Source organism: Leucopleurus acutus (genome assembly GCF_964270905.1).
Source record: "Leucopleurus acutus genome assembly, chromosome: 9".
Classification (NCBI taxonomy): domain Eukaryota; kingdom Metazoa; phylum Chordata; class Mammalia; order Artiodactyla; family Delphinidae; genus Leucopleurus; species Leucopleurus acutus.
The window spans coordinates 38,083,381-38,111,239 of record NC_139144.1 but is presented as its reverse complement, the minus strand read 5'-3'; the positions used below and the strand labels follow the sequence as shown (position 1 = coordinate 38,111,239).

Here is a 27,859-nt window from a genome sequence, read left to right as displayed (position 1 = left end):
AGCTAATCAATGAATTTGGTAAAGTTGCAGGATACAAAATTAATGCACAGAAATCTCTTGCATTCCTATACACTAATGATGAAAAATCTGAAAGAGAAATTAAGGAAACACTCCCATTTACCATTGTAACACAACGAATAATATACCTAGGAATAAACCTACCTAGGGAGACAATAGACCTGTGTACAGAAAACTATAAGACACTGATGAAAGAAATTAAAGATGATACCAACAGATGGAGAGATATACCATGTTCTTGGATTCGAAGAATCAACATTGTGAAAATGACTATACTACCCAAAGCAATCTACAGAGTCAATGCAATCCCTATTAAATTACCAATGGCATTTTTTACAGATCTAAAACAAATCACCTTAAAATTTTTATGGAGACACAAATACCCCGAATATCCAAAGCAGTCTTGAGGGAAAAAAACGGAGCTGGAGGAATCAGATGCCTGATTTCAGACTATACTACAAAGCTACAGTAAACAAGACAATATGGTACTGGCACAAAAACAGAAACATAGATCAATGGAACAAGATAGAAAGCCCAGAGATAAAGCCATGCACCTATGGTCAACTAATCTATGACAAAGGAAGCAAAGATATACAATGGAGAAAAGACAGTCTCTTCATTAAGTGGTTCTGGGAAAACTGGACAGCTCCATGTAAAAGAATGAGATTAGAACACTCCGTAACACCATACACAAAAATAAACTGAAAATGGATTAGAGACCTAAATGTAAGGCCAGAAACTATCAAACTCTTAGAGGAAAACATAGGAAGAACACTCTTTGACACAAATCACAGCAGGATCTTCTTAGATCTACCTCCTATAGGAATGGAAATAAAAACAAAAATAAACAAATGGGACCTAATGAAACTTCAAAGCTTTTGCACAGCAAAGGAAACCATAAACAAGACGAAAAGACAACCCTCAGAATGGGAGAAAATATTTGCAGACGCATCAATGGACAAAGGATTAATCTCCAAATATATAAACGGCTCATGCAGCTCAATATTAAAGAAACAAAGAAGCCAATTGAAAAATGGGCAGAAGACCTAAATAGACATTTCTCCAAAGAAGACATACAGATGGCCAAGAAGCACATGAAAAGCTGCTCAACATCACTAATTATTAGAGAAATGCAAATCAAAGCTACAATGAGGTATCACCTCACATCAGTTAGAATGGGTATCATCAGAAAATCTACAAACAACAAATGCTGTAGAGGGTGCAGAGAAAAGGATACCTTCTTGTACTGTTGGTGTGAATGTAAATTTATTCAGCCACTATGGAGAACAATATGGAAGTTCCTTAAAAAACTAAAAATAGATTTACCATATGATCCAGCAATCCTACTACCGGGCGTATACCCAGAGAAAACCATAATTCAAAAAGACACATGCACCCCAATGTTCATTGCCACACTATTTACAATAGCCAGGTCATGGAAGCAACGTAACTGCCCATCGACAGATGAATGGACAAAGAAGTTTTGGTACATATATACAATGGAATATTACTCAGCCATAAAAAGGAACGAAATTGAGTCATTTGTTGAGACGTGGACGGATCTAGAGGCTGTCATACAGAGTGAATAAGTCAGAAAGAGAAAAACAAATATCGTATACTAACGCATGTATGTGGAACCTAGAAAAGTGGTACAGATGAACCGATTTGCAGGGCCGAAGTTGAGACACAGATGTAGAGAACACACGTATGGACACCAAGGGGGAAAACTGCTGTGAGGTGGGGATGGTGGTGTGCTGAATTAGGCGATTGGGATTGACATATATACACTGATGTGTATAAAATTGATGCCTAATAAGAACCTGCAGTATAAAAAAACAAACAAACAAAACTACTAAACTTTCTTTGGGTTATTTGTATGGAAATATGTTAATATAAATGTTTCAGACATTTCATGAAATTTCTAAAAATCTTATATGTTCTGGTATAATGTTATAAGTCATAATTCTAGTTATTACTTTAAAGTGTGTATCTCAGAAATAACTAAATTTCCTTGTCAATTGCATTATTATGAACTTTCATCAAATCTTTAACTGTGGTCACTTAAAAAAAAAAAAATGAAAAGGAGTTTCCCAGATGGGAAAGAGTGGAAAAGCATTCTGGATTACAAGAACAGCATGTGCAAAGGCATGGAAGAATGAAGGATTTGTGTGGGTAATACCAAGAAATTGTATGTTCGTGAATTTTGAAAAAGAAAGTAAAGGATCAAGTTACTAAGTCATGTTGTGGTCAGAACCTGAATGGCCTTGGAGGCCATGGTTCTTTGTTCTTGGCACTGATTTAAGGGTCCTGAAATAGGAAAGATTCCATATCCATGGGATGTCTGATGAACTTAGTGATACAGCCAATTGCAAATGTTTGTACTTTAATTATATGCCATTGCTATAAACAGTTTTGATCAGTCAAAAAATAAGTACAGTATATTTTGGGTGCTTGCTATTTCTAAAATTTGGTAGTTGGCACCCAACTAGATCGAATTTTGAAGTCAGGATTTAATTGCAACATTAAAAGAAAATGTTGTTGCTATTTTCGGAAGCAAGCATCCCAGCATTCTCTTGATTTAACTTGGTGATAGGTAATAGTTTGGTATGGTAAATACCGCTCGATCTTTGTGGCAAGAAATGATGTTTCTGGGTTTATTTTCTGATGTCTTCTATACTTTTATTAGCATGTGGAAATTAGTCTTATAACAGCTCTGAAATGTAGTATCCATCCAGATGCTAACTATGACTATTAATTTTAGGTGATCAGAATCCCATTTATTTTCAAAATGATAAATATTAAAGGTACAGCTACATAATAATGAAACACACTTTGTAGTATAATATAAAATTAAAAATTTGAGGCATACCAAATAGCAAAGTTAGAATGCTAATTTTACTTAATTGGAATTCTCCCAGAATTTTTATTTTCATAGCCCTATAGACCAAAATAGTGTTTTTGTCTTGAAACTAAGATTTGTACTAATAGTTTGTGGTGTTATAAATACCTTGTACATACAGAGTTTGGTAAACATAGCATAGGTTAGCCAAGCTTATACAATTTGAAATACAAACCAGTATTTCAAAGTAGATGCTGTTAAAAAGAGAAAATGGTCTTTTCATACCTTGAATATTAAGTGGTCTTCTTCAGTCTATTAGCAAGTTTAATTATTTTCATTTTGAAAAAGTATTCTGTAATAATAATGTTTAATTTGAAATTGGACCCAAAATAGATAATTTATTTATACCTTTAGCCATCTAATCATTGCTTTGGAAAGAATGGTCTTATCTACTGGTTCTCAAACTTTACTGTTTATCAGAATCACTGAGAGGGCTTGTAAAATTCAGATTCCCACCAGAGATTTTCATTTAGTAGTTCTGGCCCAATAAATTGCATTTCTAACAAGTTCCCTGATGATCCTGATGCTCTTAATCTGCTAAAAATAGAATAAATCATGGATCAGCACATCCAATTTGAAGGGAAGAGTTAGAGAAGAAATGATTTTCAATCAAAGCAAGGCAAATAATTCTAGAGGTTTGTTGAAGTTGTTTTGTTCTCTTATGGAACAGTCTCCTGGAATTCCACTGCTGATGTGTTTTCGCAGACCCTTTGGGTCCAGGCAAGATTTCCTTTTCTGAAGATAATTTGGTAGCCAATTAGGTTGTTATAGTACAGAGGAATCACTCGTAAACTTAGTGTCCACTATTTAATAAGAGACAGAAAATTCAGAAAAATAAGCTACTTAGTTCAGAGTAAAAATTAGTACATTATACTTTCCCTCTCCTTCCTGTTCCTCGGGGGTCTAGGAATCAAGTCAGTTGCCTGCAGGCAAGTGTGTATAACTTTACTGATGTGACAGTACTTTGAGAAATGTGAGGATGGGAGCAATAGCAACATGAGTGAGAAAGAGTGAGCAGAGGACTTACAGCTCTTGGTGAGTAATTTGTAGCTTTCTTGTAAAGCACAATTCAGTACTTCAGGCAAACAAGTTTTAAATCTTACTGCACCTGGATTCTAGAACCATAAGTTTTGGTACTGCATGAAAAGTCTGTGCTTGATTACAGATGAACAGAGGATGTATTATTGTGGTAGAATAAATTAGGTTCTACTACCTCCTTTGCTTTTTTCCAGTGGAGTCTTCAGTCATGTTATTTGTGGAAATATTTTGATGACATGTAGATTTTTTTAATCCATAATTTAAATTTTTAATTAAAATTGAATTTAAATGTTTAATTTTTTTTGTTTTGCCTATATACCCATAAAAAGAATTGGAATTATCATAATTATTCTTGAATGACATTTTGCATTAGGATTTGATGCCCATTCCCATTTTTTATTAAATTGGGAACCTGGTTTTTTGCCCTATTCTTTTTCACTTATTATTTAAATAAATGTAAAATATAATTAGATCAATTTCCAAAATGTTTATTAAATTGAATTAAAATTTATTATATTACAATTTCAAAAACTGCCCAGCTATTCTAGGCTGACATTTGTATTAGCTTCTTACTGTTCTTATAATATAAAATTTATTATCTTTTTTCCTTGTCAGTAAATTGGTTTTATAAATACCTAGAAAGAAACTTAGTCACATTTCTTTACCAACATTGTTGAGATGATATGAGAAGCATTACCGCAACATTCTTAATATTTAAGTTCTTGGATAATAGACGTAATCAATATACTTGGTGGTAGGTTTTAATAATGCTATCTTTTCCTCCCAGAAACAAGTGGTGTCTATTTTATGATAAGCGTCCAATGTCTTTTCACTCTAAGTTTTCATTTTCAAGAGTTGAAAGACAAGACTGATAATGGCAAAAAATGCTGAAAGAATGCAGGGATGAAATATGAATAAACCTCAAATTAAATAACTTGGTCAAAATGAAGAAGACCCATTATTTATACTGTTCTACGTGGATTGCCCTCTCCTGGTACCTCTGAGAATGGAGAATTACTAACTCTTTTGAGTTTTATTTTATTTTATTTTTTATGATTATAAAAGCTTTGAGACTATTTTTTTGTAGATTGAGGGCATAATTTAAATGTAAAACGACAAGAGATGTATATTACGTCAACGCAGATGGTCCCCAATGTCAATGGTTCAGTTACCGAACCAAGTTCGTCCTGCCCGACTCACAGCAAGCCAGAACGCTGAAACACTGGAGGTTTGCAGCTAAGAGAGGGCTTATTCGAAAGGCAGCCCAGCGAGGAGACAGGAAAGCAAATCTCAAAGGCCAAGGGCTAGGGCTGTTGATGGGATAAAGAATAAAGAAGCAGGGTGGTCTGAGGCATGGGGAGCCTCGGGAGTGTGGGGAGCATGGGAAAGGTGATTGGAAAAAGGTGCGGGAATTGCCTTTAGGTGCTGGTATAACAAAGCTACAGGCCTCTGCAAGTTCAAAAGGTCACCTCACGGGCCCTCGGCATGCCCATTTGAAGAGTCCGTGGTCTTACCCAGTCTTAACCACCTCAGCTCAAACCACATGCAGCTGACTCCAAGTTCCTGGAAAACTACTCAGGCAAACATCTTATTGTGTAGACCACCTGCTCTTGGAGGACATGCAAATCTTAAAACACCTTGATTAGTCCAGGCAGGTGAAATGGATTTGGCTAATCATTACCCAGAGTTTCAGTTCCATTTACGATTTTTCAGCTTCACTATGGTGCGAAAACAATATGCATTCAGGAGAAACCACAGTTGAAATTTCGATATTCTATGAAGATGCTGGGCAGCAGTAGTGAGCCACAGCTCCTAGTCTGCCACGGTGATCACTGGGTAGATAACTGATACACTTAAAACCATTCTGTCTTTCACTTTCAGCACAGCATTCAATTACATGAGATATTCAATACTTTATTATAAGATATGCTTTGTGTTAGATGCTTTAGTCCTCCTGTAGGCTTCTGTAAGTGTTCTGAGCATGTTTACAGTAGGCTAGGATTAGCTATGATGTTTGGTAGCTATGATGTTAGGTATATTAAATGCATTTTGAGTTAATGATGTTTTTCATTTAGAGGTTTATCGGGAAGCAACCCCATCTTAAGTTAAGGAAGATCTGTACTAGGATTTTTGCTGTCCCTCTTATGTTTATCACTAGTTTTACATATTCTGTTTAAAACCACTCTGAGACAATTAAGAGTGATTCTATTTTTCATAAGTAGATAATATTAAAATTTATTCTCAATATCTCCGATAATTATTTGCATTGTAGGGGACAAGATGGTGGACTGGAAAACATGAATGCTAGACCTACTTAGCTAGAGTACCTGTTCGAAACTAAGCAAGTCTCTTCAGTCATAACTCCATTAATGAGTGCTTTTGCATCTTTCATAACCCTCTAAAAAGTCTCTTTACTTTCTTCATGTGTAAAATAGGGAGATCATTTGTACTAGGTGAGTGGATTTCAGTTATTTTTTTCCTTCCTTTCCTTTCTCAGCTTTACTGAGATATAGTTGACATACAGCACTGTATGTTTAAGGTGTAGGGCATAATGATTTGACTTACATACATCATCAGTGACTACCACAATAAGTTTAGTGAGCATGCATCTAATATATCATCTAATATAGGTACAAGATAAATTGAAAAGGAAAAAAATTTTTTCTTGTGATGAGAACTCTTGGGATATACTCTGTTAACAACTTTCATATAACACATAGCAGTGTTAATTATATTAATCATATATTAATTATGTTTTATATAATAATAATATAACTATTATGTTGTACATTACAAATTCCTAGTACTTATTTATCTTATAACTGGAACTTTATACTTTTTAACCACCTTCATCCAATTCCCATCCCCCTACCCCTCACCTCTGGTTATCACAAATCTGATCTCTTTTTTTCCTTTATGAGTTTATTTGACTTGGAAGTATGATTGACCTACAACACTGTGAGTTCCTGGTGCACAACATAATGATTGGATATTTCTATACATTACGAAATGATAGCGATGATAAGTCTAGTTACCATCTGTCACCATACACCATAATTTTTTCTTAATATAAGAAGTCATTATTCAAAACAAATCTTACATACGCAAATGTAAACAGATGAAAATGAAGCTGCCCTCGTTCAGGGAAGAACGTCTCTGGAGAACACCGAGTCAACTCCCAGGTACCTTGGCATCCTGGGGGACAGAGAGTTTGGACATCATTATAGACAATGTCTAAATTTCCTCCCAGGTCTAAAATGCTGTGGTTGCTTACATAATCTCTGAGATAAATTGCCAGGTCCACAGTATTTCCATCCCTGTAATTTTATACACCAGTTTCTTAATTGAGTGAAAGTTTACTTACAAAAGCAGACGGAATTAAACAGTTTTTCCCATTGACAGGAACATAAGATTTTCATGTTTAGCTTAAGTCAAATGTAATTTGGAATAACTTTTTAATAAAAATTCTTATAATTTATCTGTTCAAATATAATTGCACAGTAAGTAGGAGTTAATCTATAAAAGTAGGAAAATTCAGTGCCATTTTCTTCAGCAGTGAGTTATCTGCCTAATGACTTAACATGCTTCCTCCTTTTCACCAAAAGTCTGTCTCCGTGTTCTCTTTCTTCTGCCCCACACTCTGCTTGACCAAGATCCCTCCTTCGCCAGGTCATCCTGGGAACCTTGAAACGCTCTGCTGTTTCCCCTTCCTTTTCTGTTGCTACTAATGCTTTAGGAGTTTTATTTTTTCTTGCTGATCTAGTTTAGAAAAAGGAGAAGAGCTCCCATGACCAGTGGATTTTTCATTTTGGGGTTTGCTCTTGGGAGTGGCTAGATGCTAGCAACCCAATTTGTGATGCAGAATTTATTTCTCAGATAGAAATGATGTTAACTGTACACCAGAGACCATAGAATTTTTAGTACTAAATACTATATAGCTCATGTACAGGTGAATTCCACAATGTGTGTTGGTCTGGGAATCTATCAACTATTATAAATGCTATTTCTATAGAAAAGTGAGGTCTGTGTTTCAGGCAATCAATGTAGAAATGAATGCAGAACATTCATAGTTGGGGACTGACCATATTTATTTATTGATCCACAGGTGCATATAATCTGTAATTCTGCACCATCCATAATTAAGTACCAACATTTACTTTTGCAGGTGAATTGAATTTAGTCTGAGAGGCTGAAATGGAATGTTTTTAGGTCTAAGCTGTGTGCATATATATATATATATATATATATATATATATATTAGATATAATAGAAACTGAATGCAATAAAATTGATAGGTGGTACTAAGATTACATTAAGATTTGTGAAACAGGACAATTGCCTTACAAAAATAGCAAGTAAAAAATCAAGCTAGTCCTTCATAAACATTTTATTCTGGGGTGTGCTTGTTTTCTGAAACTACCTCTACTAAATCTCCTGTCAGTCTTAAAACTAGAAGGCAGAAAAGCTTCTAGTGCTACAGCCAACTGCAGTGTAGCCAGAGAAACAGGCAACAAAAATAGAACACCAGGATTGCTGAGCGTGGGTGAGGCAGAAACCACATTATGAGCAAAAGCTTCCAGTATTATTTTAGAACCAATACAGAGCTCTGCACTTCTCTCCTCTCTCTTCCAAAAACACATACTACAAAAATAAAATGAAATGAAATGTATGTGCATTTGCCCTCTTAGAACTATGATTCTTAATTTTTTTTTCCCCTTCCTTTCTTTGGAAGCGAATCGCCAGTATGGAAACAGTGTGTAAAAGCAAGCTTGGAGGGAGGAAAGAGTTAATTGCTTTTAAGGCCCTGCAATAGAGAATTATGGTTTGAAAGATAGAGGCTGGACAGCTGGGTTTGCTGGGGTATTTTTAAATGCATTAATGCAGGCTCCAATCACTCGGCCATGCTTGACCTATTTTTGGCTCAGGCCGACCATTGTTCTATTTCTGTGCCTGTGGGCCATGCTGTTGTTGATTCATATGCAAATGCATTATCACTAGCTTTAGCCAACTTGAGCTGAGAGAGACCAGAGAGGGGGAAGAGACACACACAAACAGATAGGAGAAGGGCACCGGCTGAAGCCACTTGCAGGACTGACTGACGGTTCTCACAACGAAACTCTAGCAGCCTGAGGAACTAAAAGCCAGGTTTAATTGGTTTCTTTTTCTCGTGGGTAGAGTTAATATTTTTCTACTTATTTTGACAAAGCAATAACCCCGAAGCACATTCCTAGTTCCCACCTGCTTTTAGTTTCCGGTGTAGCCTAAACTCCAGAGAGCCTTAGCATCCACTCGGTCCTTTCTGCTTTGTACACAGGTTGGTAACGTGGGAAAAGTGTCCAGGTCTTTTGAAAAGTGTGTGTTAACAGAGAGGAAACCATTGTTGAAGCTGATCCTCTGCTTCTTTTCCTCGGGGTGGAGGGAGGACCAGCCAGGGTAACTCCTGGGGCCCGTACACTGAGCAGCGATGAATCTTTCAGTAGCTGAAGTAAGAGTGATTGGAATATGCTGCAGACAATTTACGAGACTGACTCGTGTTTTTCTTCAGATGGGGTGGCTGGACGAGAGCAGCTCTTGGCTCAGCAGAGAATGCACAGTATGATCAGCTCAGGTAAGACCCTTTTTTCATAACTGAGACCTTTTACGTGTGAAAAGGGGTTGACTTGGGAAATGAAGCTCCGGAAAGCACCTCTGTTAAGGGTTTGCTGCTTTTTGGTGTTGATGTTGCTATTTTCTTGGCGTCTAGGAGGGTTTTAGATCCCTTCCATTACTGTTTCTGTGAATATTCAGTCAGCTCAGGGACAGGCTGCTTCTGAATGAAATCTCTAAGCTTCTGATGAAGGATGGGACTGAGATAAGTATAATGTACTTGGGGGTGTTTTGCCTGACTATGCCACTAGAAAAAGGAGATCAGTACTGATTGTAAGGGTTTTCTAATAGGACTTTAAAATAATCAGGTAAGTTCATATCGGGGCTGCAGCTTACATTGCAGTCTCCTCTAGCCAGATGATTTTATATTTACAGTGTGCCTACAGAAGCACATCTATTTATAGACCTACCTTCTGAAATGTGTTTGCTACAGGAGTTGTGAAGGTAGTTTTAATTGTGGCTTTTTCTCCTAAGCCCAAAATGAAACTGCTTAAGGATGAAATAAAATTATTATTAGCAGACGGTTATTTTAATTTTCTTCGAAACATTTGGGGAGTCTACATTGTCAGGCAGATGCGAGGGCATAACACACATATAAAGGTGTTATATGCAGGTGCAACGTTTTAAAGAATAACAGTAACAGATTCCGATTTTTAGTTTCCCCGTGTATGTGCTTGTGCCTTCAAGGAGCTGTGCTGATGGAAGATGAAGCTTGTCAACTTTATCAATTTCTGTTTGTTAAAAGAGCAGACTCTCCGGGCGATGGCACATACTTGTAATTGTTGCTTTTCATATTTATTCCCTACAGCTAGTTCTTAAAGCTTGGGGGACTTTTTGTTTTGTTTCTCTTCTGAGTTCTTCCATCTAAATTGGCTTAAAGTTCTCCCTCACATCTTCTGTGTTCCTATGTGCACTTAATCGTAATTATAGATCACCACCTAGATTTCCATGATAAGAATGCGGCATAAAGCAGCGTCTACTTGGTAGAGCTAGAATGGGAAGAAATATTCCACAGGTAGGCATAATGTCTGTTTTAGTGTTGAACACCTTCTCATCTCTGAATCTATGTTTGAAGCAAATTTTCTTAAACCTTGGTTACTTAGGATGATTTTAAGGTCCTTCTGTTGACCCCAGTTTTTCAATGAATCAGAATAAAATACCAATTTTGTGTAATTTGGTGTGTTTACACTTAAGTAACAGGACTTATATTAATTAGTAGTGCCTGCTTATGGAAAGCAAACGTACCAGAATTTCATTATGGTTTATTATCTTTGCGGCTGTAAAGTTGACAAAAGCTTGCGGAGGGGTCAACCAGAATGTCTCCGATGGAACTGGTCACTTAGCATTTTATTTTTTAAATATCCACCAACTCTATTAAAATTACTATTTTAGATGTCTTTTCAGTACTACACTTTATGCTTTTAGTCCTTACCTCTGTATTACAAGTTTCTTATTTCTTTCACGTGGTAGAAACAAAGCTGTACCTTTCAAGCAGATACTGTCTGCTGGCATTGAACCTTGCTACAGGTGTTTGCAAGCTTCACTGTTTCTCAGCGTCTTTGATAATCATACATAAATTTACTCCAATTTCAGTTGAGATTGTCATTTTCCTGACATTTAATGATTTTTATACAAAGCAACAGTATTTTCAAGCAGGGAAGCGCTTGAGACTGTCTGTGCTATTGTCAGTTTTACAGGAAGCAACATTTAAGCACCAGCTGTTAAACGAAAAGTGATGTCAATTGACATCAACTCCCAAACCTGTCTGATATAAATAAGGAAAAACTCCAAGTCCTATTTATTTTTAAAATTTGAAACATAAAAACACTTGCATTCTTCCCACCATGTCCTGTAACATTTGATTTTGTTTAATATATTATTATATGCCCTTAAATTTAATTCCCCTGGTTTTTATTGTATACTTCTGAGACAGTGGCTCTCAAAGGTGCCGTCACCAGGAGTATTTTACAAAATACCGATGTCTGGGTCCACCCCTAGAGTTTCTGATTTAAACGGTATTAGAAACATCCTGGACATTGGGATTTTAAAAATCCTGAGCAATTCTAATATGCAGCAAACTTTGGGTATCACTGATACAGGGAAAGGGGGAGGTGATGGGATGCTGGTGACCCATATCAATAGGGTTGGCCCTTTAAGTTAATTGCTAAATTAGGGGTGTGTTTGTCCACATTTAGCTACAAATCTTGTTCAGCTGGCTTTTGGACCAGTGGTAGGGATATGATTGATAGGCTTAGAAATGGTTGGAGTCTTTGGATCTGAAAGAGAAAAAGATATATTGTGGCAGTGCCGGGTGGAGGGGGCACTGCTCGAGGAGTGGAAAGCTCTGTTCTAGCTAGAGCTCTGCTGTTAACCAGTTGTGGAACTGGTTTACTCACCTGTAAACTGAAGAATAATGATGTCCTCCTGCTTACCTCTTGACATTTCTGTGAAGTTCAAAGGTAACATGTCATTAATGTGTGCACTCACTGTTCTTATTGCTATTTTTAATGAATGAACCTGGGTTTCTGGCTCTTCAATACCAAGGTCTATCTTGCTGAATGAGCCAGATGAGCTAGATTGCATGTCACATGGGGGAATGAATTTTAGTTTTGATAAATTTTCTTTAGTTATCTTATAAATCAGCTTTTTGTTTTGTTTCCCTGCTCTGATAAGAATTAAATTCTTTCCTTGGGTAAATGGTGACTTCAAATCAGAGTAGCATGGGTATGAGTGTATTTTCTGTGTAATGTCTTCTTAATAGTCAAAAGTAAAGAAGCTGCAGAATATGTAATTGAACAGTGAGATCCCAACAGCAGATTTCTTGAGATTAATTGTTTAAAAAGCTTTGTTCTGTTGTTAGTCGTTGCTTTAGAGTTCCCATTTGTTTTTCTAGTTGTGTTGGGTACTATGCATTAAGCTAGATGACTTTTTTCTTCAGAGCTCTTTATATACTATTAAATTGCAAGTGTTTTATATGGTTCCATTTTTTTCCTAATACTGACCCAGCCAGGCTAGACATCTAAAGTAGAATTAGGTTCTACAATGTAGTCTGTTAATATCTTTTTAATAAAAAGCTTTATAATATTGAATCTCGGAATTTGGTACGAGTGACACATTTTGCCAGGTCGGTCTCCACTTTTGTGGCCTGTGTGGGCCAATATAAGTGATAACTGGCAGAAGCTGAAGCATGTGCAAACATTGACTCAGGTCACTCAGCAGTAGCTGGCAGAATTCGGGGTGTTCTGTTGCCAGGCATGTTGCTTAATGCGTTGGACAGCAGAGCTTTCCAGACAATATTGGAATGATTATTATGAAAGAATTTCCTAGAGTTTGTACAGCATCAGTGTAAAATACATTTACAATAAGGAAAAGTCGTGTTTTCACTATGCATTCTTATTTTTGGGTACAAAAGAAAAGCATTTAAATCTAAATTCTGAATTTCTTTTGAGGAAAATGTTTCTTTACCCTTTCAGAATCCTTTTATCTCCGTGGTGTGTATTGTCGAGGGAAAAGGAACATTTTAGATTCAGTAGTCATTTATGTCTACTTGGAAAGCAGAATCTAATTATGAAAATGTAAGTCTGTGAAATGCTCCTGTCATGTCAAGAATCACTTCTGGTATTCCCCATAATTACTATTTTTGCTGTTCTCTAACTCAGGTTATCTTCACTTACAAGGCTGTTATCAATTGAAATATTTGATACGTAGCAATCAAAAAGCTAGATATAAGTAGGCCCATTGAGGATGGGGACAAGAATGAGTATTTTCTTTTTCTGTGGTGACACAGGTGGCATAATTGTTGCTATGTGCTTTAAGTAAGAAAATTCAATAAAACCCCTCACAAGAATATAATAAGCCCAAATGCTGAATTTAAAGTGGTGAGTTTTGATTTTGGAGATGAGAAATTTGTAAATGTACGACATAATGTCTCACCACAGATAGATGATGAAGTGACCCTAAAATAGTATAAGCCAGCAACCCACCCCCAACACCATACACAATACTTAGCACTGACTGAGCGAAGAAAATGATATGACCTAATGCAGCATATCTCAGAAACTGGTAGTTAAGGCAAAAAGGGAGGCAGGGATCTTTGATCAGAACAGAGAGACTTAAAAAGGGCCTGAATCCTGTTCCTCCTTAGAATTTTACTGACAAGAGGACAACTTCCTGAAAATTCTCACTAATGTTCCCGTATCTGGAGAGAAGCAAACTGAGTGGATATCCTCAGCTTTTGGTGGCGATGGTGTTTTTTCTTGTAACTGAGGAATAGTAGAAAGGATTCTGGAAGAGAAACTGGTGAAATGGAGGAAGGTGAACAAACACTTTGTCTCTGGAGAAATGAAGACTTCAGAGCAACACTCTAAATTGGGAAAATGACCCATAGCTCTTTGCAATGAAATACCCTTCCCCAACTAATCTTATAGATCCCACCAAGAAAAAAAAAAATCAACTTCACTGAATCCATGGAATTGTCTAATAATTGCTCCCCACAAATAGGAAAATAAATTCCATAAAATAAGAGCTCAGAGATGAGATGATATTGATAAAACAGTAGAATGGGATGAAAAGGATATTTTAGGTCTAGGGAAACAAATTTAGAATGAAAACATGATGATTATAGAAGAGAAATACCCATTAGAAATAGCGGGAAACAATAGGCACCAGTGACAATCTTTACCAACAAAGAGGAAAGGCTGGAGACAGAGGGATGAAAAAGAAAAATGGATTAAAGCAATTGGAGAGAAGTCAATAGTAAAAAAGACAAAGACAGTGTAACAAAAAGATTATTTATGTCCTTGAAGTAGATATTCCAAAACGTTGAAATAGAAGATCACTTTGTAAAAATGAAGAAAGATTATTTCAGTGAAAAGGAAAAAAGAAAAAGAAATCTGCAGATTGAAAGAACTCCCGTCTTTTAGGAAAATTTGCTGCAAGTGCTCATCACAGAGACATAGCCTAACTGGGCTATTGAATTTCAAATGATAAATAATTCCTCAGGGGTTCAGGCAGGTAAGGCAAAGATCTACAGTGAGGGAGAGGGGGGAGGAAGAGAATGTGTGAAACTCTAGAAGCTTTATCAAACTTATCCAGCTCTCAGTGCCAGAAGATAATGGAGAAAAATCTCTGAAGCTGAAAAAGAAGTACAACACAGTGTTCCACCTAGGGCAGATGTTATTAAAGTATAGAGAAAATGGGTAGGCAAGTTCGACATTCTCAAACATGACCTAGACTGCTTGACAGGGAAACCCCCTCAATGAAAAAATGAGCTTGAAACAAAAGCAAAAAATGAAATTCAGTCGGAAGTAGAGAAAGCATAGTAAGGTTAATGGGGCAAAAATTGAATCCTTTTTAAACAACTATGAGATTGTGCTTGTAGGAGAGAAAGCAAATTTTATGAAGTAGGGCAATGAAAAAATATTCATGAAGCTCTTATCCATATGAGGCACTGGGGAGAGGTGAAATGCAAGGATGTGTGAAAGTGCTAATATCATCTCCTTTCTGAGCAGGGACAGACTCCCTGCTGCTTAAAATAGAAACACGTGGTTAAAAAAAAGATCTAAATACTGATTTCTTTTTAGTAGTGTCTTCATTTAATCTTAGAGATATCTTTTTGGAAATAGTACCTCATATAGGAAGGAAGCATTTAGTATGTTTATAGTCCCTTCAGTTACAGTTTTTCATTATTAAATTCATTTAAATTTAATGTTTTTTAAATAAAAATAACTTTGGTGATATGATCTCATTTTATAAGAGTATATTTTATTTATCAATCTCCCAGAATAATTCATATATAAGTAGAAGGAAATCAGGAAAAACTGTGTGTGGAGGTGGTCGGAGGGGAGCTTTGGTTTCCATTGTGATGAGTTTTTGCCTTGTGTATGAATTTTTATAATATGCATATATTTTCTAAAGTGTTTCTTACACACCCACACTGAAGCTACTATGCCAAAATACTAACAGTGATTAACTGTAAGTAGTAGGTATATAAGCTAGGTTGTCTCCCATCGCGAGTAACAGAAAATCGTATTCGAAGTAACAATGACAAGGAATTTAATCATTTAGTGAAATAGCATAGTACTCAGGCAGCACCAGGGGCGTCAGTAATATCAACAGGTTCTTCAAACTGTTCTTCTCTGCTGGCCTGAGAGTTTGTATCGTCCTAAGTCTGTTTCCTCCAATAGTCTCACATTGATCGTAGCAGTTCCAGACGTTGTCTACATGCATGGTAAATTCCAGAGACATAGATGAGAAAAGTTTGCTTTCTTGGATGTTTTCTTAAGGAAGTTTTTTACCCAAAATTTATCTAGCAGGTTTTCCTTCATAACTCATTGACCAAAAGAGCATCACCTGCCCATATATTAGCAAGTCATTGAAAAGAAGAATGAGACCCCTATGATAGCTCCTTAGGACCATGACTGAGCCAGGGAGGGTGGAGGCTACAGCTAATAATCTAGTTTCTATAAGGAAGAAGAAAGGGTGGGCAGAATAGATGTTGGCTAGGCACCACAGTATTTGCTACAGTGTTTGTTGGTGGTTGGACTTTTCTTCTTTGTAATTTTCTTTAGTTTGTAATTTCTCAAAATACAAATAAGTGAAGGAAGTGGGCTATGTAATTTCTCTTTCAGTTGAATTGTGTTACTTCATTTTCATGAAGATATGCATCCATTTAAACACCAATAAAATTTTTTAATAGTATTGAATAGAAATTAGTTGTGGAAGAAGACTGGATGCCTCTAGGTTGCAAGTCATTTTTTTAGAAAGGAGGAAAATCAACATTGTGAACTGGTGCATTACAAGCATTTATTAGAAATTTGAGTAAAATATTCATTTCTTGTTGGCTTTGAGGGATACAGAAAACATTAACAGAAATTTATGTCATAATATGTAAACTTTTCAGTGTATTAAGGAGGGTTTTCTTTAAAATATTCAGAATGCAGTTTCGTTGCCAGTATGTTGTTACAGTTATTACATTTTCAGAGTAATGAACAATTTTAACAATCTGGAATGGTAACTACATTTTAACATTTTTTTTCCTGAATTGGAATACTTTGAAAACAATTTAATTGGAATAAAAGCCCATGAAAATGACTTTTAAAACAAGCCTTCTTTAGATGAAATTCAAAGATATTTTGACATGTGCTTCAAAACAGTGTGTCAATGCCATGGTCTATCCCATTCTTCAAAGGAAGTTGAGGTTCTAGTGGTTATTAGCTTGAGAGGCGAAATGCCCTTACAACGGACAGTTTTCCCTTTTGTAATCTTGGGAGATTGACAGTTGGGATATGAAAGGACAAGAAAATACCTTGTTCCCACTAGTTCTATTCTTCTTCCACTAAGTCAGTTTGCACAAAACAAATTTAATTTAAACAAATGTTTTTACAGTACTAAACGACATATACTTTTAAGTGTTATCAGAGAACATTTTGTTTAGGTGCTCCATAAATACAAAACTAAGTCATTCTTATGTTTTATAAAAATATCATTTCTATTCATTATTTCCATGTTAAATTTTCAATAGTGATGGGCCTTTTATATATGGTGTTTTAAAAATACCCAATAATTAAATCCAATGAAAACTACATTTAAGGAAGAAGGAAATTTACCAAACCACAGAGTGTAACTAGTCATTTACTTATGATTAAACTCTTTGCATGTTGATAAGGTTGGAAATACCCCAGAACTTCACTTTTTTGCTTCTTCCCCTCATGATCTACCACTTGTGCTTGAGATGTTCAATTCGTAATTTATATGCAGTATTGACACAATTGTAGCCATGTGGATGTCATTTTCAATTATTCGAGGTAAGTTTTGGTGGGTGGCTAAGGCACGACATTTCCAAACTCGGTTAAAATATGAGAATGTCATGTAGTTTTTTCAAAATTTGAAATTAAAAGCAAGCAAGAAAAGAAACCTGGGAAAATTTCACTGAATTTCCATTAAATTACATTGTGGCCTGGGAGTTCTTGCTTTAGTAGAAACATGTTTACCCAGAAAGTTTTCAGGGAACCCCACATAGGATGAACTAGAAAAGCTGTTGGTGAATTGAACTCGATTTTAAGTTTTATTTGTGGTGATGTTTTTTGAATCTGCTTTCAAATAGAATTCAAGTATGTATTTTGAGTCTGTGATTTTATATCAGGAACTACTCATTTTAGATTAGAAACAACAATTATCAGTATTAGATAACATTTTTATGGTTTTTCTGCCACATTCCCCTCTGATCCAGTTGTTTAGTCTCAGTTTAGGAGGTCAGTGACTGGACCTATATATTCTCACCTTTTTTTTTTTTTAAATCATTGTCATTCTTATTATTGATATAATGAGCTAATGTTTCAAAGCTTTTTCTGTACCAGGCATTGTTTTATCATTTAATACTCTCCACAGCTTGAAGAGGTATACAATAGTTGTAGCATATTTTGCAGATGAGGACATAGTTTCAGTGAATCATGGCTAGGAGCTGGCAGGGTCAGGTATGAGCTTGTGCTTGTTTACCATGTCCCTGCCACTTTTTCTCAAAGAGAAAAATATTTAGCATAGGATAAAGTTTTTCACATCTGTTTTGTGCTAAAAATGTGGAGTCAACTGTACTTATAGACAAACATCTAGGTACACTTCTTAGTCCTGGGATGTTTACAGCCCACATAAGCAAATCTGTTGAAAGGCTTTCTGGAACAGCCTTACTTCACAGTTCCAGAGCTTGGTATTTAAATTGGAGTAAGTTAACAAGATTCCTAGCTGAGACCAACTTAAGGCAACCTCCAGAATTCCATGAGATTGATAATACATGGAGTAATGAGCAGACACTGTGGACAGAACCAGTATTCCCCATGCAGTTTGCCATTGCTCACAGTAACATCTCACAAAGCATAAAGGTAAGGTTTATACCCCTTCAAAAGAACATGATTATTAATGTATTTTAGCTGGAGAAAGTTTGTTTTTCAAATGTTAGCACTGTGGGGCTCAGTTTCTTTCAACCAAAGTATTTGAATTATACCCACCCTGGTCTTTACCTAGAAATAGGGGCAAGGAGAGGTTAATAAAGTTTGCGTCTCCACTCAAGTCTTGCTTTCAACATGCAATGTCAAATTTTTGAGCCAAAGAATGATCTTAACAAAATTTAGATTCTGCCTATTTTGAATATATATTGGTCCAATTTGGGTCCAATTTTGGTTGAAAATTGGATGGAAGTGTCCAATTTGATATTACATTTTTCTTTATCTTTAGTTAAATTTTATTTCTTTGGATGAATATTGTATGTTCTATAGGTGGCTTATGCATAAAATTCACCAATTAGATGCTAATCCAGTTATTCAAGACCCAACTCTTTGGTTTCCATCAACTGATTTTTATAATTCTATTTGCTCTGAGAATCTCAAGCCATCTTTATGAATCAATACATTGTAAAAGCATTATTGATTGTCATGTTAATGACCAACATAATTTATTGCCTTCCTAAGGGAAAGAAGCTTTCAGAAGATCATTAAATGCATTAAAATCTGCAAATGCCCACATGTCTGTGGCTCTCTTTAGCAGGCTGACTCCTTTGGGTCAGTTATTCTTAGCTCCGTATTTCTATCTTATGGCATCGCAGGTCTAAGATTAGCTTGTTAGGCGTTATCATGCCATCTGAGTTACCTCCTAATATAACTCTACACTGGAATGATTATTTATAGAAAGAGCATTCTGTCATTTTTGGGTTATTTCTAGTAGTTTAAATAAAGAAGAATAACATTCAAGTGAAACCACAGATTCCTTCCTGCTGCCAAAACAACATGATAACTGTCTGCTTAAGGGGCAATAATGTTTAAATGTGTGCTTAGGGTGATTGCAGAATTCTTTTTATCACTGCCACTCTGACAGAAGGGGGAGGCCTTCGGATAGTGATGTATAATGCTTATGGAAAGGCAGCGAGGCAGCCTTGATGCTTTCTGTCACAGAGCACAGAAGACTCTGGTTGATGATGACAACATGAGACACTCAGGGTTTATTTTTAGAAACAGACATTGCTAAGCTCTCTGTTTGGTGTTAATATGGCTCATAAACAGGGCTCCTTGCTGTTGACCCTTCCAGTGAAAATGGCATTTTATACACCCATACACACACGCACAACCTTTTTTTTTCTTTTCTTACTTTGCAAGAATGACTCTGTTATTAAGAAAAATATTAGAAATTTTTAAAGCTAGTAAGTCTAAATTCTATTAAATTCCTCTAGTAGATATAGATTATTTTTAAAATCCCATGAAGATTGGGTTTAAGAGATGGTTTATGAAAGACAATTGAACGTTTTAAGTACAGTGAATATACAGTTTGGCTGTAAGGTGTGGAAAAATAGGTGAATATACATCCTAAATGACTTTTAATAATACATTACAATGCCTGTAAAATATATCATCTGTGCTTCTGGCTTTATTGTGGCAATATATAAAATAAAGCTGTAAAAGATTATAATTATGATGCATTCATGTACGTTACTGATTTTAAATAGATGAAATAAAATCTTAATATATTTTTTAAAAAGTTGATACAAGCCTCTGTTAGTTGTTTTCATATACCTAACTCTTGATGAGCCCAACAGATTTCATGTACAGTAAAATGTACAGTTTCACATTTGAGAACTATTCTCTTATTTTACTTAAACTGTACACTTAATTCAGAACTTAGTAATTGATATTTTGCTTTAAAATTAGAATTGTGATTTTAATCTGTTAAATTTACATTTCGTGTTTCCTGATTATTAACTCATCATTAGATGATGAAAATGTTAAAGTGGTATGTTTCATATTACACCTTAGTCAAAATGCTTTAGAATGAATATTTAGAGCTCTGTAGGAATATTCATAATTTTGTTACCAATTATTTACTGAAAAAACATATTATCTTTTTAAAAGATAAATATTTTTGTGCTTGTGCTCAATATAAGGAATCCACTGATCATTAAGAATTTGCAAAATGATGGACAAAAACAGGAAACACACAGCAATTCAGGTGTGTTCTCAAAGAAGCCAAGATGTAAATAAATTCAGAGGGGTGGAAGTAGAAGCAATTATAGGAACCAGTTGCATCCCAACCACTCTTAATTAGCAGGTTGAAGGTTTGGGGAGGGTGATGTAATTGTTTGAAGCTTTGGAAGCTGAGGCAAAACAGTCATTCATCTGTCCATCTTTTCACTCAAAAATATTTGAGAGTCATCCATGAGCCAGGTACTGTTCTAGGAATAGAGGCTCTACCTATGAAGCAGGACAAGGAGACACATGGTAGACTGTTCAATTGAATGACGGATGGATAAGGCTACTTCAGACAGTAATAAGTACTAAGGGAAAACAAAATAGAAAAATGGGATAGAAAGTGACTGGTAGCAGGGGTGGTATTAGCTATGGTAGTCAAGTAAAGCCTTTTGAGGATGCTAAGATATGAAGAACATCTTCCCAATGAAAGTAGGTTTTCCATCAACATTGCATTTGGGCTAAGTCAGATAGAATGAAAGCACAGTTAGAAAAGAACAGAAAATATTATGGAGCTATTGTAGCTTCCACTTGCCTTATGTGAAGAATGGGGGAACTTTTATCAGCATGTCAATGAGAAAGCCCCAGGGAAAGGCTGTTGGCTATGATTCTCTCTAGTTTCCAAAGAGACTGGAATCAGCTGAGCTCTTCCTAGGATTAATGCTGTTGACTGGAAATTAAGGACCTTGTAGAACTCCTTACCTTTGCTCCTTCCTAAAGATTCATCTTCGCCCCTATTCAAACTCTTACCTCAACTGTGCTGAAACTTCTTACCCAAGCAGTATGAACCATCCTAGTAGTTTAGTGAATAATTCCTCTTCCCTGGGGGCCAAAAAGAAGGGGAACAATATGTCCTCATAGGGAAGAAGAGAAGTCTGAGAACATTTTCTCATGAACACAATATTGCACATTTTTTAAGGGGTATAAAATACAGTATGAATTACAGTGTTTATTGAGCACCTATAGTATGCCAGGTACTTAATTCAGGGAAATCATGGGTCAAATAGCAACCTTGTTAGGTGGCTGTAGAACTGTAACTTACAAACAAAATGTTTGGAATACATAATCTTCCTTGTGTTGGCTAGTGAATAGATTTGTGACAAATTGTTGCAATAGTTGAGCAAGGAAGTACTTCATGGAGGTGACAGACCTATTTTTAAAAAAGAAGAAACAGCAATGTGCTGGGAGCTGTTTTCCCCACATGTTCTGCTCTCTCATGGATAGGGAACAATGATGGTTACACATAGGAGAATGCACAAACATTTTTGAGGGACTGACACATTATCTCACATGCTTGATGCCTCATGGGGTTTTCCCTCAACATTCCAATTGGTCTAAGTCAAATGGAATGAAAGCACAATTAGAATAGAGCAGGAAGTGTTCTGAGGCTATTTTAAACTCCACTGACATGCCTTGTGGAAGGGATGGGGAAACCTTTATAAGCGGGTAGGTGAGAGAGCCAGGGGAAGGCTGTCAGCTACAATTTTTCTCTAGCCTCAAGAAGACTGGGACTGAGCCAGACTCCTGGCCAACGTGCTTTGTTGGATTCACAGTGTAGCTGTGAAAAATAGTTAATAGCCACCTTCTTGTTTTTCTCCAAGGATTGTCTTATTCAATCAATATTTATTGAGTACTTGACAGTTATATTTTTAAGCTAGATTTCTTGTTTATCTGTTATTATTGTTTATATATTTAATCAGCTATTTCCTTTTTCTGAAATACCCTTCTGCTTTATTCCACCTAGTATTCACTGGAGAAATTCTAACTCTTGCAAAGCCCAGTTCAAATGTTTCTATGTCACTAAATTTTCCCCAAACTCCTGCAATACTTCCCCAGTCATAATATTAATCTCTCTTCTCTCCTCTCTGTCTTCTCTCTCCTCTCCATCCCCAATAATCCTTTATTACTCCCTTAGAACATGCCCATTTTCTGTCTTATACTGTGGTTATTTATGTACATGTGTCCCCATCCCCCCCAATTAGTTATGTGCTCCAAGAGGAAAAGGATCATGTTTTACTTCTATTTTTATTCCCTGCAGTGCCTAGCACATAATTGATCCCTGAGACTATTTTTAAATGAATGAATGAATGATTAAACAGTACAGTGGTATTGTACACAATCTGTTTTTGATTTTTTGAAATGTTTCCTTCTTTTATGTAGAAAATAAGTCCTCAGTTATTTGTAAATTTGAAAAATACAGACTTTTGAAGATGTTAGAAACTTTGACTCAAAAATTTAAATTATTCATTACAGAATGTAAGTCAAGAATGATCCCCAGTTCTTCGACAATATGTATATGAACCTTTAAATGTTTCAATTATCCTTAACAAAGGGAATTTTGGAATATTCTTACTTGAGTTGATTTTTCAATGAATAATACCAATAGAAATTTCATAAGATACGTGTCTGCATTCAAAATGTTGTGTGAAATAGCTAATTTAAGACTGCCTGAATGTAAATGCACTCTTTTTTATCCAAGGAGAAGAGTAAATTTGGTTGTGCAGATGATTACAGGTGTACTTTTATATTATTCAAACACCATTTCACATTTAATCCTATTTTTCTCTTTGTGATACTTTTTATGTAGAGACAGTTTTCTTAGATAAAGGACAAAAATGAATGGATTTTTGGGTTAACAACAGTATCAATTTGAAACAGTTCTGCACCTTGCATTGCTATTTAGAACTCATCTTCATTTCTTCAGTCACTATTTAATTAGCTATGTTGTTTGAGAAGGGGGCAATGAAAGAAGATTTTTTTTTTTTTTGGTAAACCCTTTACTGATCAAATTTTGAATGCCAAAGGTATCAGTAATTTTAAAAATTATCTGAAGTAAAATGTCAGAACAGGGAATTCACAGAGTGAGATACTAAGGAAAAACAGATGGATGGAATGAATCAATCTGTATACAGAGCTATTCAAGGAGAAGAATGAAATAAATATATTTATGTCTTAGTGGGAGAGGAATGATGAAAAGAATAGATATAACATATGTGGGGAAAAGACACATAATTTTTTGTGGTAGTCCTTTTGCCCTGGTTTAGGCTTGAACTCAGCACAAGTTAGGATAAATTAAGGGCATTAAGGCTCAGAAAATTAATTGAGTTGGTTAAAAATATAAATATGAGCCAAAAAAGGAGTTGGATAATAAAACAAAATTTTGCAACCTAGCCATTGAAATCAGCTTAGTAGAGCACAGGGAATGAATGCATGCCCATGTTCTTTCAGTGACTTTGCTAAATGCTGCCAATTGTATTTTCTCATCATTAGGAATCCAAGTTAAGTTTCTAAGTGCTGTAATAATCATTTTGAGATGGAACAAATCAAGGTTGGTTGATCTTGGATTCAGAAGTTTCTCATTCTTATATTAACCATTACCAAGAAATAAGGTTTAGTTCAAGCAAAATTCCAAAGGAATATAATTTTAAAGCTATAAACACAGTAAATTGAAAACACTCATTTGTTTCCTTTTCTGAAGGTGAACAAAAAATGTTAAAAAAAATTACCTTGGTATCAGCTTAACCTAACTTGTATATTATAAGAAGGAAAACAGTGTAAACAATCTCAGGCAACTAATGATTAAACATAATAGAAACAATGCCCCTAGTTTAAAATCACTTCCTTCAGATTTTAATCAAGAGTCAACTCTCACTATTCATTATCCCAATAATTAAATGGAAATTACCTCTACATCATTATCCTGGAAAGAGTAATGATTCTTTAAAAAAAAATTTTTTTTCAGCAGATAGTGCTAAACCTGAATATGGATATAACTTTAGAAAACCTTATGAGTTCATTTTTAGATGACTAGAAAATATATTAAATTGCTTTGTAGACAAGGGAAGAGAACATCTTTCCATTTCATTATCTACTGCCCAGTCATGTTCCTTGGGCACTGAACCAAAATGGGGTAGAGATTATTTTTATGCTTCACCAGTCATATATGTGAGAACCATTTTTCCCACATCCCTGCCATCACTGAATATTGTCAGATTTTAGATATTTTTACCAAATTGAGAGATGAAAAATGGCACAACATTAGTTTTTTATGTGAATTTCACTGATTACTGGTGGAGCTGAATGGGTTTCATATGTTATTAGCCATTTGGATTTTCTTTTATGGAGAAATAATTTCACCAGAATGCTTAAAGGGAAAAAGTCTATCAGTGAATGTCATCTGTTAACAGACTAAAGGAAAAACCAATATGATCATTTCATTAGATGCAGAAAAACATTTGATAAAATGCAGTACCTTTCCAGAATAGAAACTGTATTAAACTAAGAATAGAAGAAAAAAGTAAATGTTATAAATCAAAACCCTATCTGAAACTTTATTTTTAATGGTAAAATTAAAACACATTCTCTTTTATGTCAAGAACTTTTTCTTTGGAGGTCCTAGTCAATGTTCTAAAACATAAACATTCAACAAGAGATATAAGATTTTTAAAGGGAAAGAAACTAATTGAACTAATAAAGAGCTCAGTTTAGATTGCTCAGTACAAGTTCAATACAACATAAAAAATTGAAAAGATTATTTTATGCCAGAAATAACCAAGCACAAAATGTAATAAAAATGATAGCATTTATAAATACCAACTGAAATTTTTATGGAGAAATTGATAAAATTATTGAAGGCATATAAGAAAACTAGAAGAAAATTGAGTTATTCCGTGACCATGAATAGGAAGACTACTTTTAAAAATTAGTTATTCCAAAATTCATCTATAAATCTCTTCATTTTTAAAACAGCTAACTTTAAAAAAAATAGACCCTTCATAATTCAAAAGTCAAATGTACTTAATATGATTATATAGTAAGTAACCTATGTGTTATTATATAGTCTGTAATTCTCACTTCTTTTCCATTTCCAGCAGCCATTCAGTTCCATGCTTCAGATAGCCTGATATCAATTTCTTCTGTTTTTTGTATGTTAGTACAAATTCAGATAAAATCCTAACAGGGTTTGTCAGAGAACATGGCATACTAAATTCTAAAATGCTAATGTAAGAGTAAGTGTGGCAATTTAGTAAAACAACAGATTAGGAGAAGAAGGGTAGCTACCAAGTTATACAAAGTTGTATTACTTATGATTGTTTGGTTTGGGCAGGGACACAGTTGCATAGATCAAAGGACAAGAATATAGAATTATTTTTAATATCTTGGTGTATGGCAGGCAGAGTTTGCATCACAGATCAGTGTCAGAGGACAGACTATTAATTAAATGTTTTGGGAACAATTAATATATTTAACTTGTAAAATTACAGTCAAATGATGTTATATTCAATACTCTATTTTTATAATACTATTGTGATCCTGTCCTGTTGGACAGGTTACAACTTAAACTTCTGTAAAGCCAATGTATTGTGTAATGTGTATAGGGTCTTGCATTTTATGGAGAGATGAGAAGTAATTTTATGAAGATATGGGAAGAATTTTAGTTAATTTAACTAAATTAGGTGAGAGAAGTACTCAGTGTTTATATAGCTCCCCAAGTTTCAAAAGATAATTTAATATTAAATTAAATAAAAAATTCAGATTTAAGAGTACCATTGAGTAAAATAGAGGGATAATAATGCAGTCAAGTAAAAAAGGTAGATAGCAGCACTGTCCTGAGGCCTCATCATACAGCAGCTGCTGAGTAGTGCCTAAGAAGACACATGAGGAAGTGATTTTTTTCCTAGTGTTACTGAAAAATAATTGACATACATCACTGTATAAGTTTAAGGCATATAGCAGGATGGTATGATTTACATCTGTTGTGACATGATTACCACAATAGGTTCAGCTAACATTCACCTCTCATATAGATACAAAAAAAGAAAAAAGGAAAGAATAAAGGAAAACAGTTTTTTCTCCTTGTGATGAGAACTCTTAACGATCTACTCTCTTAACAACTTTCCTGTGTGTCACACAGCAGTGATAGCTGAAGCCATCACATTGTACATCACATCCCTAGTACTTACTTATCTTATAACTGAAGTTTGTACCTTTTGACCACCTTCCTGCAATTCCCCCTCTTCCTCCAGAACACTCCCCCCAACCCGTGCCACCACCGTCTCTGGTAACCACAGGTCTGATCTCTTTTTCTATGAGTTTTTAAAAATTCCACATATAAAAGTGAGATCATACATTATTTGTCTTTCTCTGTCTGACTTGTTCACTTAGCAGAATGCCTTCAAGGTCCATCTGTGTTGTTGCAAATGGTAGGATTTCCTCATTTCTTATGGCTGAATAATAGTCCATTGAATTGGGCTGGCTAAAAGGTAAGTTCGGGTTTTTCTGTAACATCTTACAGAAAAACCCAAATGAACTTTTTCGCCACCCCAATGTATGTATGTGCAACTTTTTTGTCCATTCATTGTCTGTGGACACTTAGGTTGTTTCCATGTCTTGGCCATTGTAAATAATGCTGTTCTGAACATGAGGGTGCAGATATATTTTTGAGGTAGTGTTTTTGTTATCTTTGAGTGTATTCCCAGAAGTGGAATTGCTGGACATGTGGTTGTTCTATTTTTAATTTTTTGAGGATCTTCTGCACTGTATTCCACAATTTACAATCCCACCAACAACAGTGCAGGAGGGTTTGCTTTTCTCCATATCCTCGCTGGCATTTGTTATTGCTTGTCTTTTTGATAATAACCATCCTAACAAGTGTGAGGTGATATTCTATGGTGGTTTTAATTTGCAGTTCCTAATGACTGGTGTTGTGGGATGTCTCTTCATGTACCTTTTGTGCTTTCATATATCTCTTTTGGAGGAATGTCTGTTTATGTCCCTTGCCCATTTTTGATTGTTATTTGTTTTTTTGCTGTGGAGTTGTTTGAGTTCTTTATATGTTTTGGATATTAACCCCTTATCAGATATATAGTTTGCAAATAGTTTTTCTCCTATCACAGGTTGTCTTTTCACTTTGATGATGATTTCTTTCATTGTGCGGAAGCCTTTTAGTTTGATGTAGTCCAACTTGTTTATTTTTTATTTTGTTGCTTATGCTTTAGGTGTCATATCCAAAAAAAATTATTACCAAAACCCATGTCAAGGAACTTTGTTCCTATGTTTTCTTCTAGGAGTTTCATGGATTCAAGTCTTACATTTAAGTCTTTAATCCCTTTCAAGTTAATTTTTGTGAAAGGTATAAGATATGGGTACAGTTTCATTCTTTTACATGTGAATGTCCAGTTATCCCAGCACCACAGAGAGACTTTTCTTCATCAGGTATTCTTTGCTCCCTTGTCAAATATTAGTTGACTGT

At 35.2% G+C, this 27,859-nt stretch overlaps 1 protein-coding gene across 1 annotated transcript in view; it reads left to right on the top strand.

The window, feature by feature from the left end:
- HDAC9 (histone deacetylase 9) overlaps positions 1-27,859 on the top strand; it is a gene marked incomplete at its 3' end in the record, with an annotated part of 936,726 nt that overhangs the window by 347,857 nt on the left and 561,010 nt on the right. The window contains exon 2 of the mRNA XM_082846537.1: positions 9,501-9,563. Within this exon, the coding sequence (XP_082702663.1) occupies positions 9,501-9,563 (63 nt within the window). The remainder of the gene's footprint in view (positions 1-9,500; positions 9,564-27,859) is intronic.